The sequence below is a fragment of the Coregonus lavaretus genome, assembly GCF_964263955.1.
Source record: "Coregonus lavaretus genome assembly, contig: HAP1_SCAFFOLD_2730, whole genome shotgun sequence".
In the NCBI taxonomy this organism is placed as follows: Eukaryota; Metazoa; Chordata; class Actinopteri; order Salmoniformes; family Salmonidae; genus Coregonus; species Coregonus lavaretus.
The window spans coordinates 1-19,504 of NW_028166663.1; the positions used below are offsets into that span (position 1 = coordinate 1).

Sequence of the window (19,504 nt, forward strand, 5' to 3'; positions counted from 1 at the left end):
TACAAAGTGTTCAACACCACTGTGTGTGAGTACTCCAGAGACACCTGCAATCCCGAGGTGAGCCATGAGATGTCTCTGTTCTTACATATCTGCCTGTTTACATGTCAGACTTAATAAAAAAACGTGTATATGTTCCTTCTATTCTATATGTATATAGTGTTCAAAAACGGCTTTTTTCCTCATTTATTGAATATAAATAACCATGAATTTGTATTTTTGAGTGGACTACTCCTTTAATACCAGCAGAAGTGCCAATATCACAGAGAGTTTCCCCTCTCTTTCCTCAGACTTTCAACACCACCAACATCACAGCACAGTGCCCGGACGCCGAGTGCCTGTTTGCCTTCTACGGAGGAGAGACCTACTACCATAAATACCTCATCGTGTTCCAGTTCTACAACGTGTTCCTCTTCTTCTGGTGCGCTAACTTTGTGACGGCGCTGGGTCAGGTGACCCTGGCTGGTGCCTTCGCATCCTACTACTGGGCCTTTAAGAAGCCTGACGACATCCCAGCCAACCCCATCTTCTCCTCGCTCGGTCGAGCCCTCAGGTAGGAGGGGCAGTGTGTGTGTGTGTGGGATGGGGGGGGGGGGGGGGGGGGGGGGGGGGGTGCATGTGTGTGGTGTGTGTGTGTGGGAACAGTGCATGTGGGTGGGGGAGGGGAATGTGTGTGTGAGTGAGTGAAGGAAAGAGAGGGGTGCGTGGAGAGTTAGTGAGAGACCTATAATTTGGGCACCATCTTTGACCTTCTTCCCCCTGTCTAGATACCATACAGGCTCCCTGGCCTTCGGCTCCCTCATCTTGTCTCTGGTTCAGGTCATCAGGGTTCTGCTGGAGTACCTGGACCACAAGCTGAAAGGTGAGGTGGTGTTCTCACATATCCTGTTCCATTCTCAGACGTGGATAACTGGGATACTTCCTCATTGACATCATACAGTGGGAAATGGACCAAAAAATAAATGTCACTACTAACTGTTACATTTTAATAGATGGTTGTTGTCGAAATGAATAGGAACAGATTATTATCTCCTGTTTGTTGTTATTTAACCCACTAGCTGCCCAGAATCGCTTTGCCAAGTTCCTACTCAGCTGCCTGAAGTGCTGCTTCTGGTGCCTGGAGAAATTCATCAAGTTCCTCAACAGAAATGCCTACATCATGGTGAGTTCATCTACATAACTGTGCGAATTGAAGTTCTTTGTGAGTTAAAGACTGTGAACTGTGTGAATTGAAGACTGTGTGAACTGTGTGAATTGAAGACTGTGTGAACTGTGTGAATTGAAGACTGTGTGAACTGTGTGAATTAAAGACTGTGTGAACTGTGTGAATTGAAGACTGTGTGAACTGTGTGAATTAAAGACTGTTGACACTGTATGTAACACCACATGATTCCCCTAGGTGGCGATATACGGTAAAAGCTTCTGTACCTCAGCCAGAGATGCCTTCTTCCTCCTCATGAGAAATATAATCAGGTGAGTGTTGTTGACTACTGAGACACCCTTCATAAACCCTTCACAACTCCTTCACAACTCCTTCACAAACCCCAGCCTTTGGGACCTTTTCTGAAGAGCAATAGCATCTTTAACAACTCCACGTCTCCATTCATATATACAGTATACATTTATCTCTTTGGTTTTCTGTCTCTTTTGATTCCTTTCTCTGTTGGCTTCTCAGGGTGGCTGTCTTGGACAAGGTGACTGACTTTCTGTTGTTTTTGGGGAAGCTCCTCATCGTTGGAATTGTGGGTAAGTGATCCTCAGAAACACAAGCAGAGAGACTTAATTTACACCTAGTACAGTTTGCCCACCATCTGTGATACCTTTCAGTAAGCCCTCATATCCTAATCATATGCATCTCTTCTTCTCTTTCTAGGAATCTGTTCTTTCTTCTTCTTCTCTGGGAGGATCAAGGCTGTGGAGCAGACTGCACCCTCTCTCAACTACTACTGGGTTCCCATTCTGGTGAGAGACAGGCCTGAATGAACTCTTATACTGTTACATCGAGCCATGTTTCTCAACGTTCATTGTGCTAGGGATTGGTAAGCTAAGGTCATACTTATTAATAGGACCCTTACATTAAAACTGGTCAGCATTATCCCAGGACCAGTCTACGGATCCAAATGCTGAGAAACACTGCCATAGCGTGTCTGTAAGTGGTGTTTGTATTGATTCCAACACTGTGTGTGTAACTGTTTCTCTCTTCCTAGACGGTGGTGGTGGGATCCTACCTGATTGCCCATGGATTCTTCAGTGTGTACGCCATGTGTGTGGACACACTCTTCCTCTGCTTCTGTGAGTAATATCCTATTTTATTAATATACTCTTTAATCACTCACACAACTTTCCAAACCTGAAATGCTCTTTTTACCTGAGATTCCTCTTTTGCCTGTCATGTTTCTGACTTTTCCTTCTGTTTGTCTCTTCCCTCCTTATTTCACACTTCACTATTTCTTATTCCACACTTTTTGGTTCTGTTCTTTTTTTCCACTAACCCGAACAAACATTAACCCCATAATACACATCAAACACACACACAACGAAGGCGAAGACCTGGAGAGAAACGACGGCTCCCCAGAAAGGCCGTATTTCATGTCTCCGGAGCTTCACGAGATTCTCTCCAAAACCAAAATGGCGGAGGAAGAGGATAACAAAGATGGTACGGAACAGCCAGACGCTGACCCAAGTGAACCTACACAGATGGACGAAGTTCGCCTGGAGGAGGAGGTACCACTGAAAGAACAAGATGGAGAGATACAACTGAAACGCCAAGATGTGTTCATGCAGGTCAACGAAGAGGAGCAACCTCTGAAGGAGAAGACCGAAGCTGCGGAAGTGGAAGAACCACAAGAGGAGAAATCTGAAGAGAAGGAACTAGAAAAGAAGGGACCAGAAGAGGAGGAACGAGTGGAAGAAAAGGAATCAAACGAGGACAAGCCTGAAGAGAAGGATCACCAGCCGACAGAACCTGAAAAGGAAGAGACAGAGGAAAAGAAACCTCAAGAGGCGGAGCCTAAAGACCCTCCTTCTACACCCCAGGAGTAGTAGTTAATGTTGTCATGGAGACGTGAAGCTTGGTAAACCTCATAACTAGGACAGGAAAAACTCCTGGCCCTACTCATATAACATGTGCCGTATGGAGCCAGTATACAGTACCTGTTACTAACGACCTAATATGTAATTCTATGCTAATATGTAATTCTATGCTAACGACTGTGTGATTTGAAACAGTTAAATGTATGACCAGCTTTTAAATGCAAGACTTTTCACAGTGCTCATTTATTGTATTCACACATAGGGTTGTTTTAACGTAAAGGTAGCTGGTTTTAACAAGGTCCTGTGGTTGTAAAAGGCTGATCAAAAACCCAGTGCATCTCTGTAGCTTGAAAATATTGTTATGTTTATCTATTTATTATTAATTTATTGTGTTGGTTTGGTTTTAGACAGTGTTGTTTTTTTATCGTGAGGATCTGTAGATCTGTGAGTGCTGAACCTGTGCCTGACTACTACAAATGTCATTATTAATATTTAATTGTCTTAATATCATGAGTTAATGAGTAATGAATGCACTATGAATCCACTATTACAATGTTTACAGTCAATCCAAACAGAACTTCAACTAACGGTGAAAATTAACAATGTTTACATTGATACCAGCTGACACCAAATGGTAAAATCCTTTGATATCCTTTGATATGAAAATGGGATTTCCAATGGAATCAATGTGTATGTACAGGATGTAATTATTAATTTGTATGCTTATTATGTCTTATTACATATGTATGTAGGTATTTATTTTTTGTATCAATTATATAGATGCTCCCTCCAGCCAAGAACACGTTTTTAGACTCAATGTATTGTATTGAAACGCCACCAACTACAGTGAGGGAAAAAAGTATTTGATCCCCTGCTGATTTTGTACGTTTGCCCACTGACAAAGACATGATCAGTCTATAATTTTAATGGTAGGTTTATTTGAACAGTGAGAGACAGAATAACAACAACAAAATCCAGAAAAAAGCATGTCAAAAATTTTATAAATTGAATTGCATTTTAATGAGGGAAATAAGTATTTGACCCCTCTGCAAAACATGACTTAGTACTTGGTGGCAAAACCCTTGTTGGCAATCACAGAGGTCAGACATTTCTTGTAGTTGGCCACCAGGTTTGCACACATCTCAGGAGGGATTTTGTTCCACTCCTCTTTGCAGATCTTCTCCAAGTCATTAAGGTTTCGAGGCTGACGTTTGGCAACTCGAACCTTCAGCTCCCTCCACAGATTTTCTATGGGATTAAGGTCTGGAGACTGGCTAGGCCACTCCAGGACCTTAATGTGCTTCTTCTTGAGCCACTCCTTTGTTGCCTTGGCCGTGTGTTTTGGGTCATTGTCATGCTGGAATACCCATCCACGACCCATTTTCAATGCCCTGGCTGAGGGAAGGAGGTTCTCACCAAAGATTTGACGGTACATGGCCCTGTCCATCGTCCCTTTGATGCGGTGAAGTTGTCCTGTCCCCTGAGCAGAAAAACACCCCCAAAGCATAATGTTTCCACCTCCATGTTTGACAGTGGGGATGGTGTTCTTGGGGTCATAGGCAGCATTCATCCTCCTCCAAACACGGCGAGTTGAGTTGATGCCAAAGATTTTGGTCTCATCTGACCACAACACTTTCACCCAGTTCTCATCTGAATCATTCAGATGTTCATTGGCAAACTTCAGACGGGCCTGTATATGTGCTTTCTTGAGCAGGGGGACCTTGCAGGCGCTGCAGGATTTCAGTCCTTCACGGCGTAGTGTGTTACCAATTGTTTTCTTGGTGACTATGGTCCCAGCTGCCTTGAGATCATTGACAAGATCCTCCCGTGTAGTTCTGGGCTGATTCCTCACCGTTCTCATGATCATTGCAACTCCACGATGTGAGATCTTGCATGGAGCCCCAGGCCGAGGGAGATTGACAGTTATTTTGTGTTTCTTCCATTTGCGAATAATCACACCAGCTGTTGTCACCTTCTCACCAAGCTGCTTGGCGATGGTCTTGTAGCCCATTCCAGCCTTGTGTAGGTCTACAATCTTGTCCCTGACATCCTTGGAGAGCTCTTTGGTCTTGTCCATGGTGGAGAGTTTGGAATCTGATTGATTGATTGCTTCTGTGGACAGGTGTCTTTTATACAGGTAACAAATTGAGATTAGGAGCACTCCCTTTAAGAGTGTGCTCCTAATCTCAGCTCGTTACCTGTATAAAAGACACCTGGGAGCCAGAAATCTTTCTGATTGAGAGGGGGTCAAATACTTATTTCCCTCATTAAAATGCAAATCAATTTATAACATTTTTGACATGCGCTTTTCTGGATTTTGTTGTTGTTATTCTGTCTCTCACTGTTCAAATAAACCTACCATTAAAATTATAGACTGATCATTTCTTTGTCAGTGGGCAAACGTACAAAATCAGCAGGGGATCAAATACTTTTTTCCCTCACTGTACTTGTCTTGGAATTTCAGACTGGCTTAACTGCTGTGATTGTGTTGCTGTGATGCAATTGTTTTAACCTCTCAGATCTGGGTCGTATTAACCACAGGAGGTTGGTGGCACCTTAATTGGGGAGGACAGGCTCTTGGTAATGGCTGGAGCGGAATCAGTGAAATGGTATCAAATACATCAAACACATGGTTTCAACGTGTTTGATGCCATTTCATTTACTCCGTTCCGGCCCTTATTATGAGCCGTCCTCCCCTCAGTAGCCTCCAGTGGTATTAACTGGGCACGAAACGGAAGCAAATTAGCTGAAATGGGGAGGGACTACCTGAACTTGTCCAATAAGAAACACTTATTTTTGTTTTCCGTTGCGAAACGTTTTTAAACGTTTTCCGCTGTATGGCCTAATGAATACGACCCTGCAAGCCCTGTTCAATGTTTACTGACTCTATTTACCTTTGTTTACTTCTCTCTCTCTTTCTGTCTCTCTCTCTTTCTGTCTCTCACTCTCTTCTTCCTACCTCTGTGCTGCATGGTGTTTCAGTAACATTGCCTATTGAGTGCTTAATCAAAACTAACCTTGCAACCTAATGTCAATGTTTTCTATCTGTTTCTGTCAGTGTGTGTCACATTGTAAACATGTTAGCTGATGTAGTATTTCACTTATATATGATACATTCGACTCAGTTTGCTTCTGTTGGATGCAGCTGTCGATTAAAGTTTGTTGTATTGATCACAAGACCGTTTTTTTGCATGTAAATGACAAATGTAATCATATCAAATGATGATAGGACAGTGGGAGAGTGACACAATGGTGAGTTTCTATTCACTTTGGGACAGTTTCCCAGATACAGACTTAATAAATTTAGTCCTGGACTAAAAAAGCACTTTCATCAATGCAAGCTTTTCAGTACAGGATTAAGCTTAGACGGTGTCTGTGAAACCATCCCTTTATGTTGTTAGGAATAGGATACTGTTTTACCTGAAGATATGTTGAGTTTGACAATGGTTGGTTCTCTTATTGTTGTTTCATAAATTCATTGATTTTCCAGTGGAAGACCTGGAACGCAACGACGGAACTGCAGAGAGACCCTACTTCATGTCTCAGAACCTTCTCACCATTCTGAAGAAGTCCAATGAGGATCAGACCAAGACTGTAGACTAACTGTGTGTGTGTGTGTGTGTGTGTGTGCATGCGTGTATGTGTGTGTGAGGAGAACAGAGAAGCCGCCTTGCCTGCGCAGTGTGCTGTATGTATAGAATGTGCCTTAAGATCATGATACTGTATGGCTACAGAAGGATGCCATTGTCACAAGCAGAGCGGTCTGAATGAGTAGCCAACATATCCCATTGCGTTTCCCACAGAAGGTGTCTATGACACAGTGGGAGCTTAGAATATTTTTAATTTTTTAAGATGTAAATCTGTTCATGTTTTATTAGAATTTTTGTTGTGCCTTTTTGTTTGGCTAGGCTGTTTTACTTTTGAAACAGTCCTCTTGAAACTCACTTTGAACTTACAAAACCTACAAAACTTTGATTCCTTTTATTAATTTTTTGTTTGTGGCTGACTCTGAACTTTTAAGTGTTTTATGTGTTCAATTTAAACCATTTTAATACCGTTTTACATGAATTCTCCAGGTTTTTGTCAGTTTTCTCAAATGTAGAATGAATTACATAGATTTTCTGAAATTTCATTTACAAAAAGGTTTTGCTTAAATGCTAAATCATTTTTGCATCAGGTTTGTTAATAATATTATTTTTCACTATTGCTACTGTTGAGCGTTGTATAAAGGCTGCATATTACAGTGTATATTTACTGTAATATGCAGAAAACATGTCCGAATGCAGTATTAGTTTTGGGACAGAAGGTTTGTTGCCACCCCAGGTTTAATAGTCTCATCTTATTTCCCCCATTCCTATGAACACATTGATATATGATACCCACTCCAAAAGAGTAGCTTTCTATGTTTTTCACACCTTTATATGGCTTGTTGTATAATAATAATAATAATAATATGCCATTTAGCAGACGCTTTTATCCAAAGCGACTTACAGTCATGTGTGCATACATTTTTACGTATGGGTGGTCCCGGGGATCGAACCCACTACCCTGGCGTTACAAGCGCCATGCTCTACCAATTGAGCTACAGAGGACCACACATAGTCTATGCAATAGAATGTTCGCAGGCGGATAAATAAATGTTAAGGCAAATTGGAATGTTCACATGCTCATTGAAAATGACTGTATCAAACAACAATGGAACATTCTATTGGGTGGATCTCATCTTTAAAACATGGTATTTGGTACATTTTTGCCTTCTCATCAAATTATTTACCTAGACTGACTCATCATTGAAACAACAATGTTACAAATAGCATAACTATATATTTGTATACTTCCCATTCTGTATTGATATACCCCTAAATGCATACATTTATGACCTTTGACCCCCAAAGATGGGCCCATAGAGATGTCATTACCATTCCAGTTGTTTCATACCTTAATATGTTGTATTATGAAGTTAATAACATAGCAAATTCCCTAATTTGAGAAGATTGTTCCCTGATAATACAAAATTATTTCATACCATCAATCCTGTTGGCCCAACTAACAGGGTCATAACATAAAATGCAGTGATACCCACATTTAACTACCTCAGAATCATGGGTATCATACCAAAATATAACCCACAGACATGGACCTAAATGAAAATCATCATTAGACTTTGCCACCCCAAAGTAGACAAATATGTGAAATTTGGCCTGCTGGCATGGACCATTGACTTTATCTCAAATGCATGCTTTTGTATATTTAATTTTCAAGAGGATTGTGTAAACGTGTGTTTTTCGAGCAGGATGTGTTGTAAATAATAAAGCTTTTTTTTTTTTTTTACTGCTACATACTAAATTATTATTGAAAGTTGTTGTATCTAGAAAAATGCATAATTAAAGTGAACTGAAGTCTAGCCGGTGCTGCTTTGTTGCTCGGTTTGCTCTAGTTTGTGTTCCGTCTCGAGCCTCGACCTGATAGGAAAGTCAGTGTACAGGTTGCTAGGCAACGAGAGGCTCTGACCGAAGGTGTTTTCACGCCAAATCCGCCCATACAATGACAAAACTACCTAAAAGTGCGTCGGTTTGAATCTAATGCTAGCTAGAGCTATTTCTAAAGTCGATTATTAGTTTGTGATTAGTGCACACTGAAAATGCCGTTCAGCGCCGAGGTCATTAAGCCGCCCCTTCATGACCAAATAACAGAACTGCAGAGGAAAATTCAACTTCTTGGTAGGTTAAGTAGTTGCAGCAGGCTAGCTAGGCTGGTACCGGTAACGTACGAATGCTAGTTAAATAGCTAGGCCTAGTTGTGCGTGTGTGAACGCCATGTTGAATAGCAAATTCAGACTTTGCATTAGCACTATCTTGCTAACATTATACTAAAGATTCTTAGCTACCTCCATCTGTGAGGTTACTTTACTCTCACTGGGAAATATATGACCACATGAAGCTATGATGAAAGATAGAATGTTAGCTATCTACTTTGTTGCAATCATTTTGCAAGGTCAGGTGATGGGTAGGCCATGTTGCTAGAAATAGTCAAATGCTATCTTCCTATCCATTAAAATTAATTGAGTAATGGGGAACAGTTTGGGACCAAAAATGCCAATGATATTAAACTTTTTATGAAATACACTATATATACAAAAGTATGTGGACACCCCTTCAAATTAGTGGATTCTGCTATTTCAGCCACACCCGTTGCTGACAGGTGTATAAAATCGAGCACACCGCCATGCAATCTCCATAGACAAACATTGGCAGTAGAATGGCCTTACTGAAGAGCTCAGTGACTTTCAACATGGCACCATCATAGGATGCCACCTTTTCAACAAGTCAGTTCGTCAACTTTCTGCCCTGCTAGAGCTGCCCCTGTCAACTGTAAATGTTGTTATTGTGAAGTGGAAACGTCTAGGAGCAACAACGGCTCAGCCGCGAAGTGGTAGACTACACAAGCTCACAGAATGGGACCGCCGAGTGCTGAAGCGCATCTGTCCTCGGTTGCAACACTCACTACCGAGTTCCAAACTGCCTTTGGAAGAAACGTTAGCACAAAAACTGTTTGTCGGGAACTTCATGAAATGGGTTTCTATGGCCGAGCAGCAGCACACAAGCCTAAGATCACCATGCACAATGCCAAGCGTTGGCTGGAGGGGTGTAAAGATCGCCATATTGGACTCTGGAGCAGTGGAAACACGTTCTCTGGAGTGATGAATCACGCTTCACCATCTGCCTGTCCGACGGACTAATCTGGGTTTGGCGGATGCCAGGAGAACGCTACCTGCCCAAATGCATAGTGCCAACTGTACAATTTGGTGGAGGAGAAATAATGGTCTGGGGCTGTTTTTCATGGTTTGGGCTAGGCCCCTTAGTTCCAGTGAAGGGAAATCTTAACGCTACAGCATACAATGGTTTGTCGAGATCGGTGTGGAAGAACTTAACTGTCCTGCACAGAGCCCTGAACTCAACCCCATCGAATACCTTTGGGATGAATTGGAACGCTGACTGCGAGCCTGGCCTAATCGCCCAACATCAGTGCCCGACCTCACTAATGCTCTTGTTGCTGAATGGAAGCAAGTCACTGCAGCAATGTTCCAACATCTAGTGGAAAGCCTTCCCAGAAGAGTGGAGGCAGTTATAGCAGCAAAGGGCCCAACTCCATACTAATGCCCATGATTTTGGAATGAGATGTTCAACGATCAGGTGTCCTCATACTTTTGGTAATGTAGTGTAGCTAATTCACTGTTTCATTAAATAAGACTAAGAGATGGCCAAAAGTCAGTCAGGGGATGCTGAAATAATTAAATTGTGAATTCGTCCAACAGAGGGCGACAGAAGTGCATACTATGAAATTTCTCAATCCAGCATCAAGAAAAACAGGGATTCCATCCTTCAGCTGAGGCAGGAGAACAAGAGACTACACAAGAAGTTGGCAGACGCTCTTGCTGTAAGTAAAACTGGTTATTCTATCAAAAATGTATTGGTTTCAATACTCAACTTGTACATCCCAGGTTGTTTTTCCCTGTTAGAACTTTGGAGTGCAGGGTTGTATTCATTAGTGTGCATCGTAACAAAACATTTTGGAACTGAAAATGAAAAGGAGTGTTTATTATTGGACAAGTTGAGGTAGTCCTTCCCTGTTACAGAGCTTTTTCTTTCTCTCATCCAGGGGGACGAGCATGTGATAAAGGAGGCCTTCCAAAGCCGAGGCAATGAGAAAGCTGCCTTCAGAAACATGTCAGGGAAGGTGGGGACATCGCTAACACATGGCTATATTCGTTTGTTGTATGTATATTTTGATGTAAAGCAAATTGCCCGTTGGGGATAATGAAGATGATCTACTCTTTTCTACTCTACTTTGCATCCTGGTGAGCAGGCTGCTCTCAAGGTGCTGGACCAGAAGGTGTGTGACAAGATGAAGAAGCTGAACGCTCTAAAGCACACCACCCAGACGTACCGCCGTCGCCTGGAGGACCTACAGACACAGTACCAGAGGATGAAGCTAGAGAACAGGGGACCAGAGAGAGACACGGAGAGACGCAACGAGGAGGCCAAGGTACAATTATAGAGACAAATGGAACCCTATTCCCTATATAGTGCAGGACAGACAGACAGACAGACTGACTGACTGACTGACTGACTGACTGACTGACACACACAAATGAGTGAATATAGTGGTATGAATATAGTGGAGGTGACTGATGTGTTGCCCTTGGTCCACAGAGTGAAGGAAAGGCGGCTGAGGAGCATCCCCAAAAGGTTACGCTCCTTCCTTCCATGCTGCCTCACCCTTCTGATTCTAGCCAGTCTAGTCACAATCAGAAACTTTTCAAACACTTAGCATGCCCAGCTCAGGATCAATCAACCATCTATAAGTGTGTGTGTGTTGTCTGCCTGTGTGTGTGTGTCTGCCTGTGTGTGTGTGTGTGTCATCTTCCAGAACTTGCGGGTGCTGGAGAATCGTCTGGAGAAAGCCCAGCTGAAGTGCCAGGAGGCTGAACACATCATGAGGGGCTATCTGAAACTAAAGGCCCACCTACAGGTTAGTCTTAGCCTGGTCCCAGATCTCTTTGTGCTGTCTCGCTAACTCGCCCCACATCTAACCTTATTTAACCAAGCCATGGCCGCAAACCCTCTCCAATGTGCTCTTTGGGTAGTTGAATCCTTTTCCATGACCTACTCTAATTTCCTAATAGATGATAAAGTAGCCTACCTCGCTCTTTGTCTTGTTTGGCTCAGTGGGTAAGTTGTGGGTTCGATTCCCGCTGGGGCTACCCATACCCGCACTCACTGATGTAAGTAGCTTTGGATAAAAGAGTGTGCTAAATGGCATATATTATAATTAGGAGGAGAGCCTGACCTTCCAGTCCCAGCTGGATAAACTAGAGGCTGAGATCCTGAGACAGAGACAGGAGCTGAAGGACCTGCAGGTCATGAACAGTGACGCACTCCTCTCCAAAGACGCCGCCAAGGTGACCAGCACACATACACACACACGCCTCTCCAAAAACACTGCCAAGGTGACCAGCACACATACACACACACACGTCTCTCCAAAAACACTGCCAATGTGACCAGCATGGTTATTATTATTGTAACTGAGGACCGTCACGTACCTCTCCTCCTCATGCATCACCATATAGTCATTGATGTGTCCATCATGTGAAGTCCAGCTGTCTGCATTTACAGCTATTTGTTGTGAGTTTAATGCTTTTTTTGTCTTGATCTCTCTATCTATCTCTTTCTTTCTTTCTATCTCTCTCTCTTTCTATCTCTCTCTCTTTCTCTCTCTCTCTATCTCTCTCTGTCTCTATCTCTCTCTCTTTCTATCTCTCTCTCTCTCTCTCTCTCTCTCTCGCTCTCTCTCAGGCAGAGCTGCAGCGTCAAGAAGACCAGATGTATAGGGAGAGGAAGGACAGAGAGTGTATCCTCACCCGCTACAAGAAGGAGGCAGAGGAGCGCAAGGCCCAGGCTGAGAGAGTGGAGAGAAGGGTGGGTCACCACCACTTTACAGTTACATCCATAGAATAACAATGACAAGAATGGATATTCCTATTCAAGTCAAAGTTCCATGATGGATGGACCGGCCGCCATATTAGGTGTAGCCAGGGCTGTTTTATAGTATTTTGGGGGCCCTAAGTGAGATTTGGTTTGGGGCCTCCCCCACCTAGCGGGCAAAACATTTCAGTGGCCACCCTCTTGAAAAAATGTCAAGTTAATGTCCTGCAATTCTACAAATTGGGGCAGATAGAACATTTTGCAGTATTAAAACATATGTGATTCTACTCATTTTGGCCCCTGGGCAGGTGCCTTGCTTGCCCAGTCAGTAATTCGGCCAGGAATACTACAAGGTTTAGATAGCAACTTACCTAACTTACCTAGCAATCTATAACATGTTAGCTGACATGGCTAATTGAGTGACTGTCAGTGACTGACATAACACGAGACAAACTGCTGATGCACAACCACATTTTGAAATTGCACCTTGTGTATTCTACTATTCTAACTAACAGTAAGTTGAGACCCCGACTGACTTCCTAAAAAAAATACAAATAAGCATCCGCTTATGTCGCTTATGCCTAGAAACGGCACTGGGCGTACCCATATCAAGGAAAATAAAACGAGGTGCTGTGTCCATTCTATTTAGCTATATATCTACACCTCTTCCATCTCACTTTGTCTACAGAGTAAATGTCTGTCCTGATGTCTGTCCCCTTCCCTCCAGGCCCAGCGTGCAGCCATGCAGCCAGACGAGCTGAGCAGCGAGGCCCAGCGCAGTGCCACCGGGTTGGGGGAGGAGGAGAGGGCCATCTCCACCTTCGAAGAAGCCTTCAGACGCATTAAGGAGGCCACAGGGGTCACTGACACACAGGTACGGAGAGGAGGTCATTGTAATATATATGATTCTTTAGTTTTGAGTGGGTTTGTGTGTCTTTGTATGCAGGTGTGTACGTGTGTTAGTTTATTTATGCACCTACTGTATCCATGTGTGGTGTATGCAAGTTTTGTGTGTTTTTCACCTATTTATGCTTGTGAGTGCGCATGTATGTGTGTATTCATCTACAGTACCAGTCAAAAGTTTGGACACACCTACTCATTCAAGGGTTTTTCTTTATTTTTACTATTTTCTACATTGTAGAATAATAGTGAAGACATCAAAACTATGAAATAACACATATGGAATCATGTAGTAACCAAAAAAAGTGTTTTGATGACAGCTTTTTACACTCTTGGCATTCTCTCAACCAGCTTCATGAGGTAGTCACCTGGAATGCATTTCAATTAACAGGTGTGCCTTGTTAATTTGTGGAATTTCTTTCCTTCTTAATGCGTTTGAGCCAATCAGTTGTGTTGTGACAAGGTAGAGTTGGTAAACAGAAGATAGCCCTATTTGGTAAAAGACCAAGTCCATATTATGGCAAAAACTGCTCAAATAAGCAAAGAGAAACGACAGTCCATCATTACTTTAAGACATGAAGGCCAGTCAATACGGAACATTTCAAGAACTTTGAACGTTTCTTCAAGTGCAGTTGCAAAAACCATCAATTGCAATGATGAAACTAGCTCTCATGAGGACCGCCACAGGAAAGGAAGACCCAGAGTTACCTCTGCTGCAGAGGATAAGTTCATTAGCGTTACCACCCTCAGAAATCGGCAATTAACTGCATCTCAGATTGCAGCCCAAATAAATGCTTCACAGAGTTCAAGTAACAGACACATCTCAACATCAACTGTTCAGAGGAGACTGCGTGAATCAGGCCTTCATGGTCGAATTCCTGCAAAGAAACCACTACTAAAGGACACCAATAAGAAGAAGAGACTTGCTTGGGCCAATAAACACGAGCAATGGACATTAGACCGGTGGAAATCTGTCCTTTGGTCTGATGAGTCCAAATTTGAGATTTTTGGTCTTTGTGAGACGCAGAGTAGGTGAACGGATGATCTCCGCATGTGTGGTTCCCACCGTGAAGCATGGAGGAGGAGGTGTGATGGTGTGGGGGTGCTTTGCTAGAGACACTGTCTGTGATTTATTTAGAATTCAAGGCACACTTAACCAGCATGGCTACCACAGCATTCTGCAGCGATACGCCATCCCATCTGATTTGCGCTTAGTGGGACTATCATTTGTTTTTCAACAGGACAATGACCCAAAACATACCTCCAGGCTGTGTAAGGGCTATTTGACCAAGAAGGAGAGTGATGGAGTGCTGCATCAGATGACCTGGCCTCCACAATCACCCGACCTCAACCCAATTGAGATGGTTTGGGATGAGTTGGACCTCAGAGTGAAGGAAAAGCAGCCAACAATTGCTCAGCATATGTGGGAACTCCTTCAAGACTGTTGGAAAAGCATTCCAGCATTCTACAATGTAGAAAATAGTAAAAATAAAGAAAAACCCTTGAATGAGTAGGTATGTCCAAACTTCTGAATTGTGGTATATATCTGCCTGTGTGTGTATGTGTGTGTGTTCATATATCTCTGTGTCCCTATGCAGGAGGTGGTGGAGAGGTTCATCTCCCAGGGAGACACCCAGCAGCACCTGGAGGATCTGAAGAAGGAGAACCACAGAACCCTGCTACAGCTGAAGGAGGACAGGGACCGTCTGCACAAACACTTCCAGGACATTAAGTACTCCGGGGAGGCCAAGCTCTCCAGGTCAGTGGACAGGGGTTAGAGGTCAAGGGTTAGGGATTACATAGCAAACATAGCAGGCCAGAGAAGTTGGAAGTGGATGCTGATTATTTATTAAAACAATGAACCTCAGAACCGATCTTGGGGGATTGTAAATTGTGGGAGAAGACCAATCAAGCAACTAACTGTCAAGTTGTGGTACAAAAGTTGGTCTGAAAGTTTCCTCTCCTAGAGTTGAGTGTGTCTGTAATGTAATTCTGATGGATATTTCTTACTGTCCTTTCTTCTACAGTGGTCAGCAGATGCTGGAAGACTGTAAGCACCACCTGCAGGCAGAGCAGGGGAGGCGCGACGCCGCCAAGGAGCGTCTGGACTGGCTGACCCGTACCCTGAACACGGTCCGGGCCGGGGTGGAACACCTATCTGACAAACTGCAGCACATCAAACTGGTACAGAGAAGACCCCATTAACAATATAATGTACACTGACCCGAGACCTGTCAAATTGTTTAGATCTTTAAATGTTTAGATGAAGTTGCATTGGGCAACCTTGTAAAAAAATGTGAAGGTGCTCAGAAACATTATGTCAATTTTGTCCTCAAACACCTTCTCCCCTCCTCCAGGGTGAGGGCCCTGCCCCCCAGCTGCCCCCCGGCTCAGAGGAGTACGTGGTGGAGCTGCTGTCCCAGTCAGAACAGAAGCTGTTGTTACTGCAGGAGGAGCTCCAGGGGAACGACCTGGCCGCCATCATGAAGGAGATGGAGGAAGAGGAGGTGAGGAGGGAGGAGGGGGAGGAGAGATGGGGAGGAGGAGGAGGAGGAGGAGGGAGAGGGGGAGGGAAAGGACCTGGCCGCCATCATGAAGGAGATGGAGGAAGAGGAGGTAGGAGGAGGAGAGGGAGGAGAGGATCAGGGATAGGACTCTTCCTTATTCGTTAAACATTGATTGTTGCTGCCATAGAAATTGAATGAATGGGAATAAGCCCCTTAGACCACGGCAGTTTGACAGTACACTCATGTGTATACTCATTATTTTTCAGTGATTGCTGCTCCCAACAGTGAATTGGGTATTGTAGAGACAGACAGGTGTTTTAGACAGTATATGGAGCACCTACTCCAATAGGTCCTGCCAGGGTAAAGCTTTATGACCTGAATACCATCAGGTTATTTTCCATCCATTCACTACTCTACTCCAAGGTTGCCAGCCACACCAGCCAGACTAGATGCTACACACAGCCCATGTTATTTTAATCTGTGCACTGGTGCTTGAATAGCTTATCTGTACCTGGATGGAAATACAGCCATTAGGTGTTTGATCTTGATTGTTAATGAGCCACAGCCAGCCGGCAACCTTGAAGTCACCCCCTGGTGAGTGTTCCAAGAGTCAGAGGGTACGGGTGGTGGTACACCGTTAGCGCTTGTGATATAACAATGTCTGTCTGGGATTCTCTAATGGCATTGACTTTGACTGGTCTCAAGTTGTATGCCTTTGCATTTTGAAGGCATAAGCCCTGGTCCCAGATCTTGGTGCTTTATAGCCAACTCCTATGGTCGAATAAACAGACCTGCTTGAATAAAATGTTCCCTTTCACATCTTATGAGGTCAGACTGAGAACAACTGTCTGATTGTCTCTGTGTCTGTGTCTGTGGTGCTGCGTCAGTTCCATGCCAGCATCGAGGGGAAGCTGCCCCATTACAACACCCGCATCAAGCTGCCTGAGGCTCAGAGACAGGACCCATATGATGGTGAGATAGGATCAGACACATGTACACACGCACACACACAAACACAGTAACATTTTAAAAAACGATGACTATGAGACTTTCTCTCTCGCTCGCTCTCTCAATCCCTCTTTCTCTTTTCCCTCTCAGAAGAGGAGGAGAGCGGGGACGACGAGGGTGACATTATCACCAGGGCGATACTGAAGCACCAGTCTCAGCTCATCATCGACTCCAAGACTAAGAGGAAGACCAGGACCAAGAAGAAAAAGGGCAAGCTCTGATCCTAGATCAGTTAGGCTGGCTAGAGGTCACAATAAATATAATTACTAGAATGGGGATGTCAGCTCTAGTAATTATATTTCTATGACGAGAGCGGCCTTGAGTTTGTGTTTAGTGTGAGGTCATAGGTCTTATTTGTGCCCTGGATTGAGTGAAAATGCCTTTGCTTGAGATGGCATAGGGGACTTGAGTGAAATCTTAATCCTCTCATATAATTATTCAGTTAGCTAAATAATTATATTCCTTATTAACTAATGGAATGCACAGTAAATGTACACTACCGTTCAAAAGTTGGGGGTCACTTAGAAATGTCCTTGTTTTCCATGAAAACATACATGAAATGAGTTTGAATAGGAAATATAGCAAAATGAATAGGAAATGTAGTCATTGACAAGGTTAGAAATAATGATTTTTAATTGAAATAATAATTGTGTCCTTCAAACTTTGCTTTCGTCAAAGAATCCTCCATTTGCAGCAATTACAGCCTTGCAGACCTTTGGCATTCTAGTTGTCAATTTGTTGAGGTAATTTGAAGAGATTTCACCCCATGCTTCCTGAAGCACCTCCCACAAGTTGGATTGGCTTGATGGGCACTTCTTACGTACCATATGGTCAAGCTGCTCCCACAACAGCTCAATAGGGTTGAGATCTGGTGACTGTGCTGGCCACTCCATTATAGACAGAATACCAGTTGACTGCTTCTTCCCTAAATAGTTATTGCACAGTTTGGAGCTGTGCTTTGGGTCATTGTCCTGTTGTAGGAGGAAATTGGCTCCAATAAAGTGCCGTCCACAGGGTATGGCATGGCGTTGCAAAATGGAGTGATAGCCTTCCTTCTTCAAGATCCCTTTTACCCTGTACAAATCTCCCACTTTACCACCACCAAAGCACCCCCAGACCATCACATTGCCTCCACCATGCTTGACAGATGGCATCAAGCACTCCTCTAGCATCTTTTCATTTGGTCTGCGTCTCACAAATGTTCTTCTTTGTGATCCGAACACCTTGAACTTTGATTAGTCTGTCCATAACACTTTTTTCCAATCTTCCTCTGTCCAGTGTCTGTGTTCTGTTGCCCATTTTAATATTTTCTTTTTATTGGCCAGTCTGAGATATGGCTTTTTCTTTGCAACTCTGCCTAGAAGGTCAGCATCCCGGAGTCGCCTCTTCACTGTTGACGTTGAGACTGGTGTTTTGCGGGTACTATTTAATGAAGCTGCCAGTTGAGGACCTGTGAGGTGTCTGTTTCTCAAACTAGACACTCTAATGTATTTGTCCTCTTGCTCAGTTGTGCACCGGGGCCTCCCACTCCTCTTTCTATTCTGGTTAGAGCCAGTTTGCGCTGTTCTGTGAAGGGAGTAGTACACAGCGTTGTACGAGATCTTCAGTTTCTTGGCAATTTCTCGCATGGAATTTGTCAGAACAAGAATAGACTGACGAGTGTCAGAAGAAAGTTATTTGTTTCTGGCCATTTTGAGCCTGTAATCGAACCCACAATTGCTGATGCTCCAGATACTCAACTAGTCTCAAGAAGGCCAGTTTTATTGCTTCTTTAATCATCACAACAGTTTCCAGCTGTGCTAACATAACTGCAAAAGGGTTTTCTAATGATCAATTAGCCTTTTAAAATGATAAACTTGGATTAGCAAACAGAACGTGCCATTGGAACACAGGACTGATGGTTGCTGATAATGGGCCTCTGTACGCCTATGTAGAAATTCCATAAAAAATCAGCCGTTTCCAGCTACAATAGCCATTTACAACATTAACAATGTCTGCACTGTATTTCTGATCAATTTGATGTTATTTTAATGGACAAAAAAATTGCTTTTCTTTCGAAAACAAGGACATTTCTAAGTGACCTCAAACTTTTGAACGGTAGTGTATATTTAGGGGAGATACTGTAGCTAGGGGAACGTTTTTTTTTGTGGTGGCAGATCATATAGTACCATGCAATCACCACATTAGCTACTTTAGGGATGCAAGACTTGATTTTGTCACAAGCAGTTGATCACAAAATAATTGATTTCCCACTTACACCACTGATTTGTAGATTCTAAAATTGTAATCAAAATAGGAATGAAAATCAATAAAAAGCTTGATTTGAAGAATTACACAATCTTTGGATATTTAAGATTGCTCTAATGCAGGGGTGTCAAACATTCGTCCCGTGGGCTGGATTTGGCCCGCGAGCCCATTCAATCCGGCCCGCAGGTGTTTTTTGTTGTATATATTTTTTTACGCCATTGAAATGACTAAAGCCAAATTGAAACTGTGTAGAAATCAGGGCTTGACATTAACTTTTTTAGCCACTTGTCCTTGGGACAAGTAGGACTGATTTTTTACTTGTCC

The 19,504-nt window shown here is 43.2% G+C and overlaps 2 protein-coding genes across 2 annotated transcripts; both read left to right on the top strand.

The window, feature by feature from the left end:
- Positions 1-3: 3 nt before the first annotated feature.
- Positions 4-8,433, top strand: LOC311114440 (choline transporter-like protein 2; the record flags this gene model as incomplete). Its single annotated transcript, XM_084189692.1, has 9 exons — positions 4-57; positions 288-550; positions 765-859; positions 1,056-1,159; positions 1,397-1,470; positions 1,673-1,743; positions 1,871-1,959; positions 2,205-2,289; positions 6,521-8,433. Coding segments are annotated over 9 exons (948 nt in total), but the record flags the coding sequence as incomplete, so codon positions are not given.
- A 238-nt stretch (positions 8,434-8,671) lies between these two features.
- LOC311114438 (outer dynein arm-docking complex subunit 3-like) lies at positions 8,672-17,154 on the top strand (the record flags this gene model as incomplete). Its single annotated transcript, XM_084189690.1, has 14 exons — positions 8,672-8,750; positions 10,346-10,467; positions 10,690-10,767; positions 10,897-11,076; positions 11,244-11,279; positions 11,461-11,562; positions 11,867-11,992; positions 12,390-12,512; positions 13,246-13,392; positions 15,017-15,177; positions 15,446-15,602; positions 15,776-15,925; positions 16,813-16,897; positions 17,024-17,154. 14 exons carry the CDS (start codon positions 8,672-8,674, stop codon positions 17,152-17,154), a joined length of 1,677 nt encoding a protein of 558 aa, XP_084045816.1.
- Between the last annotated feature and the right edge of the window lie 2,350 nt (positions 17,155-19,504).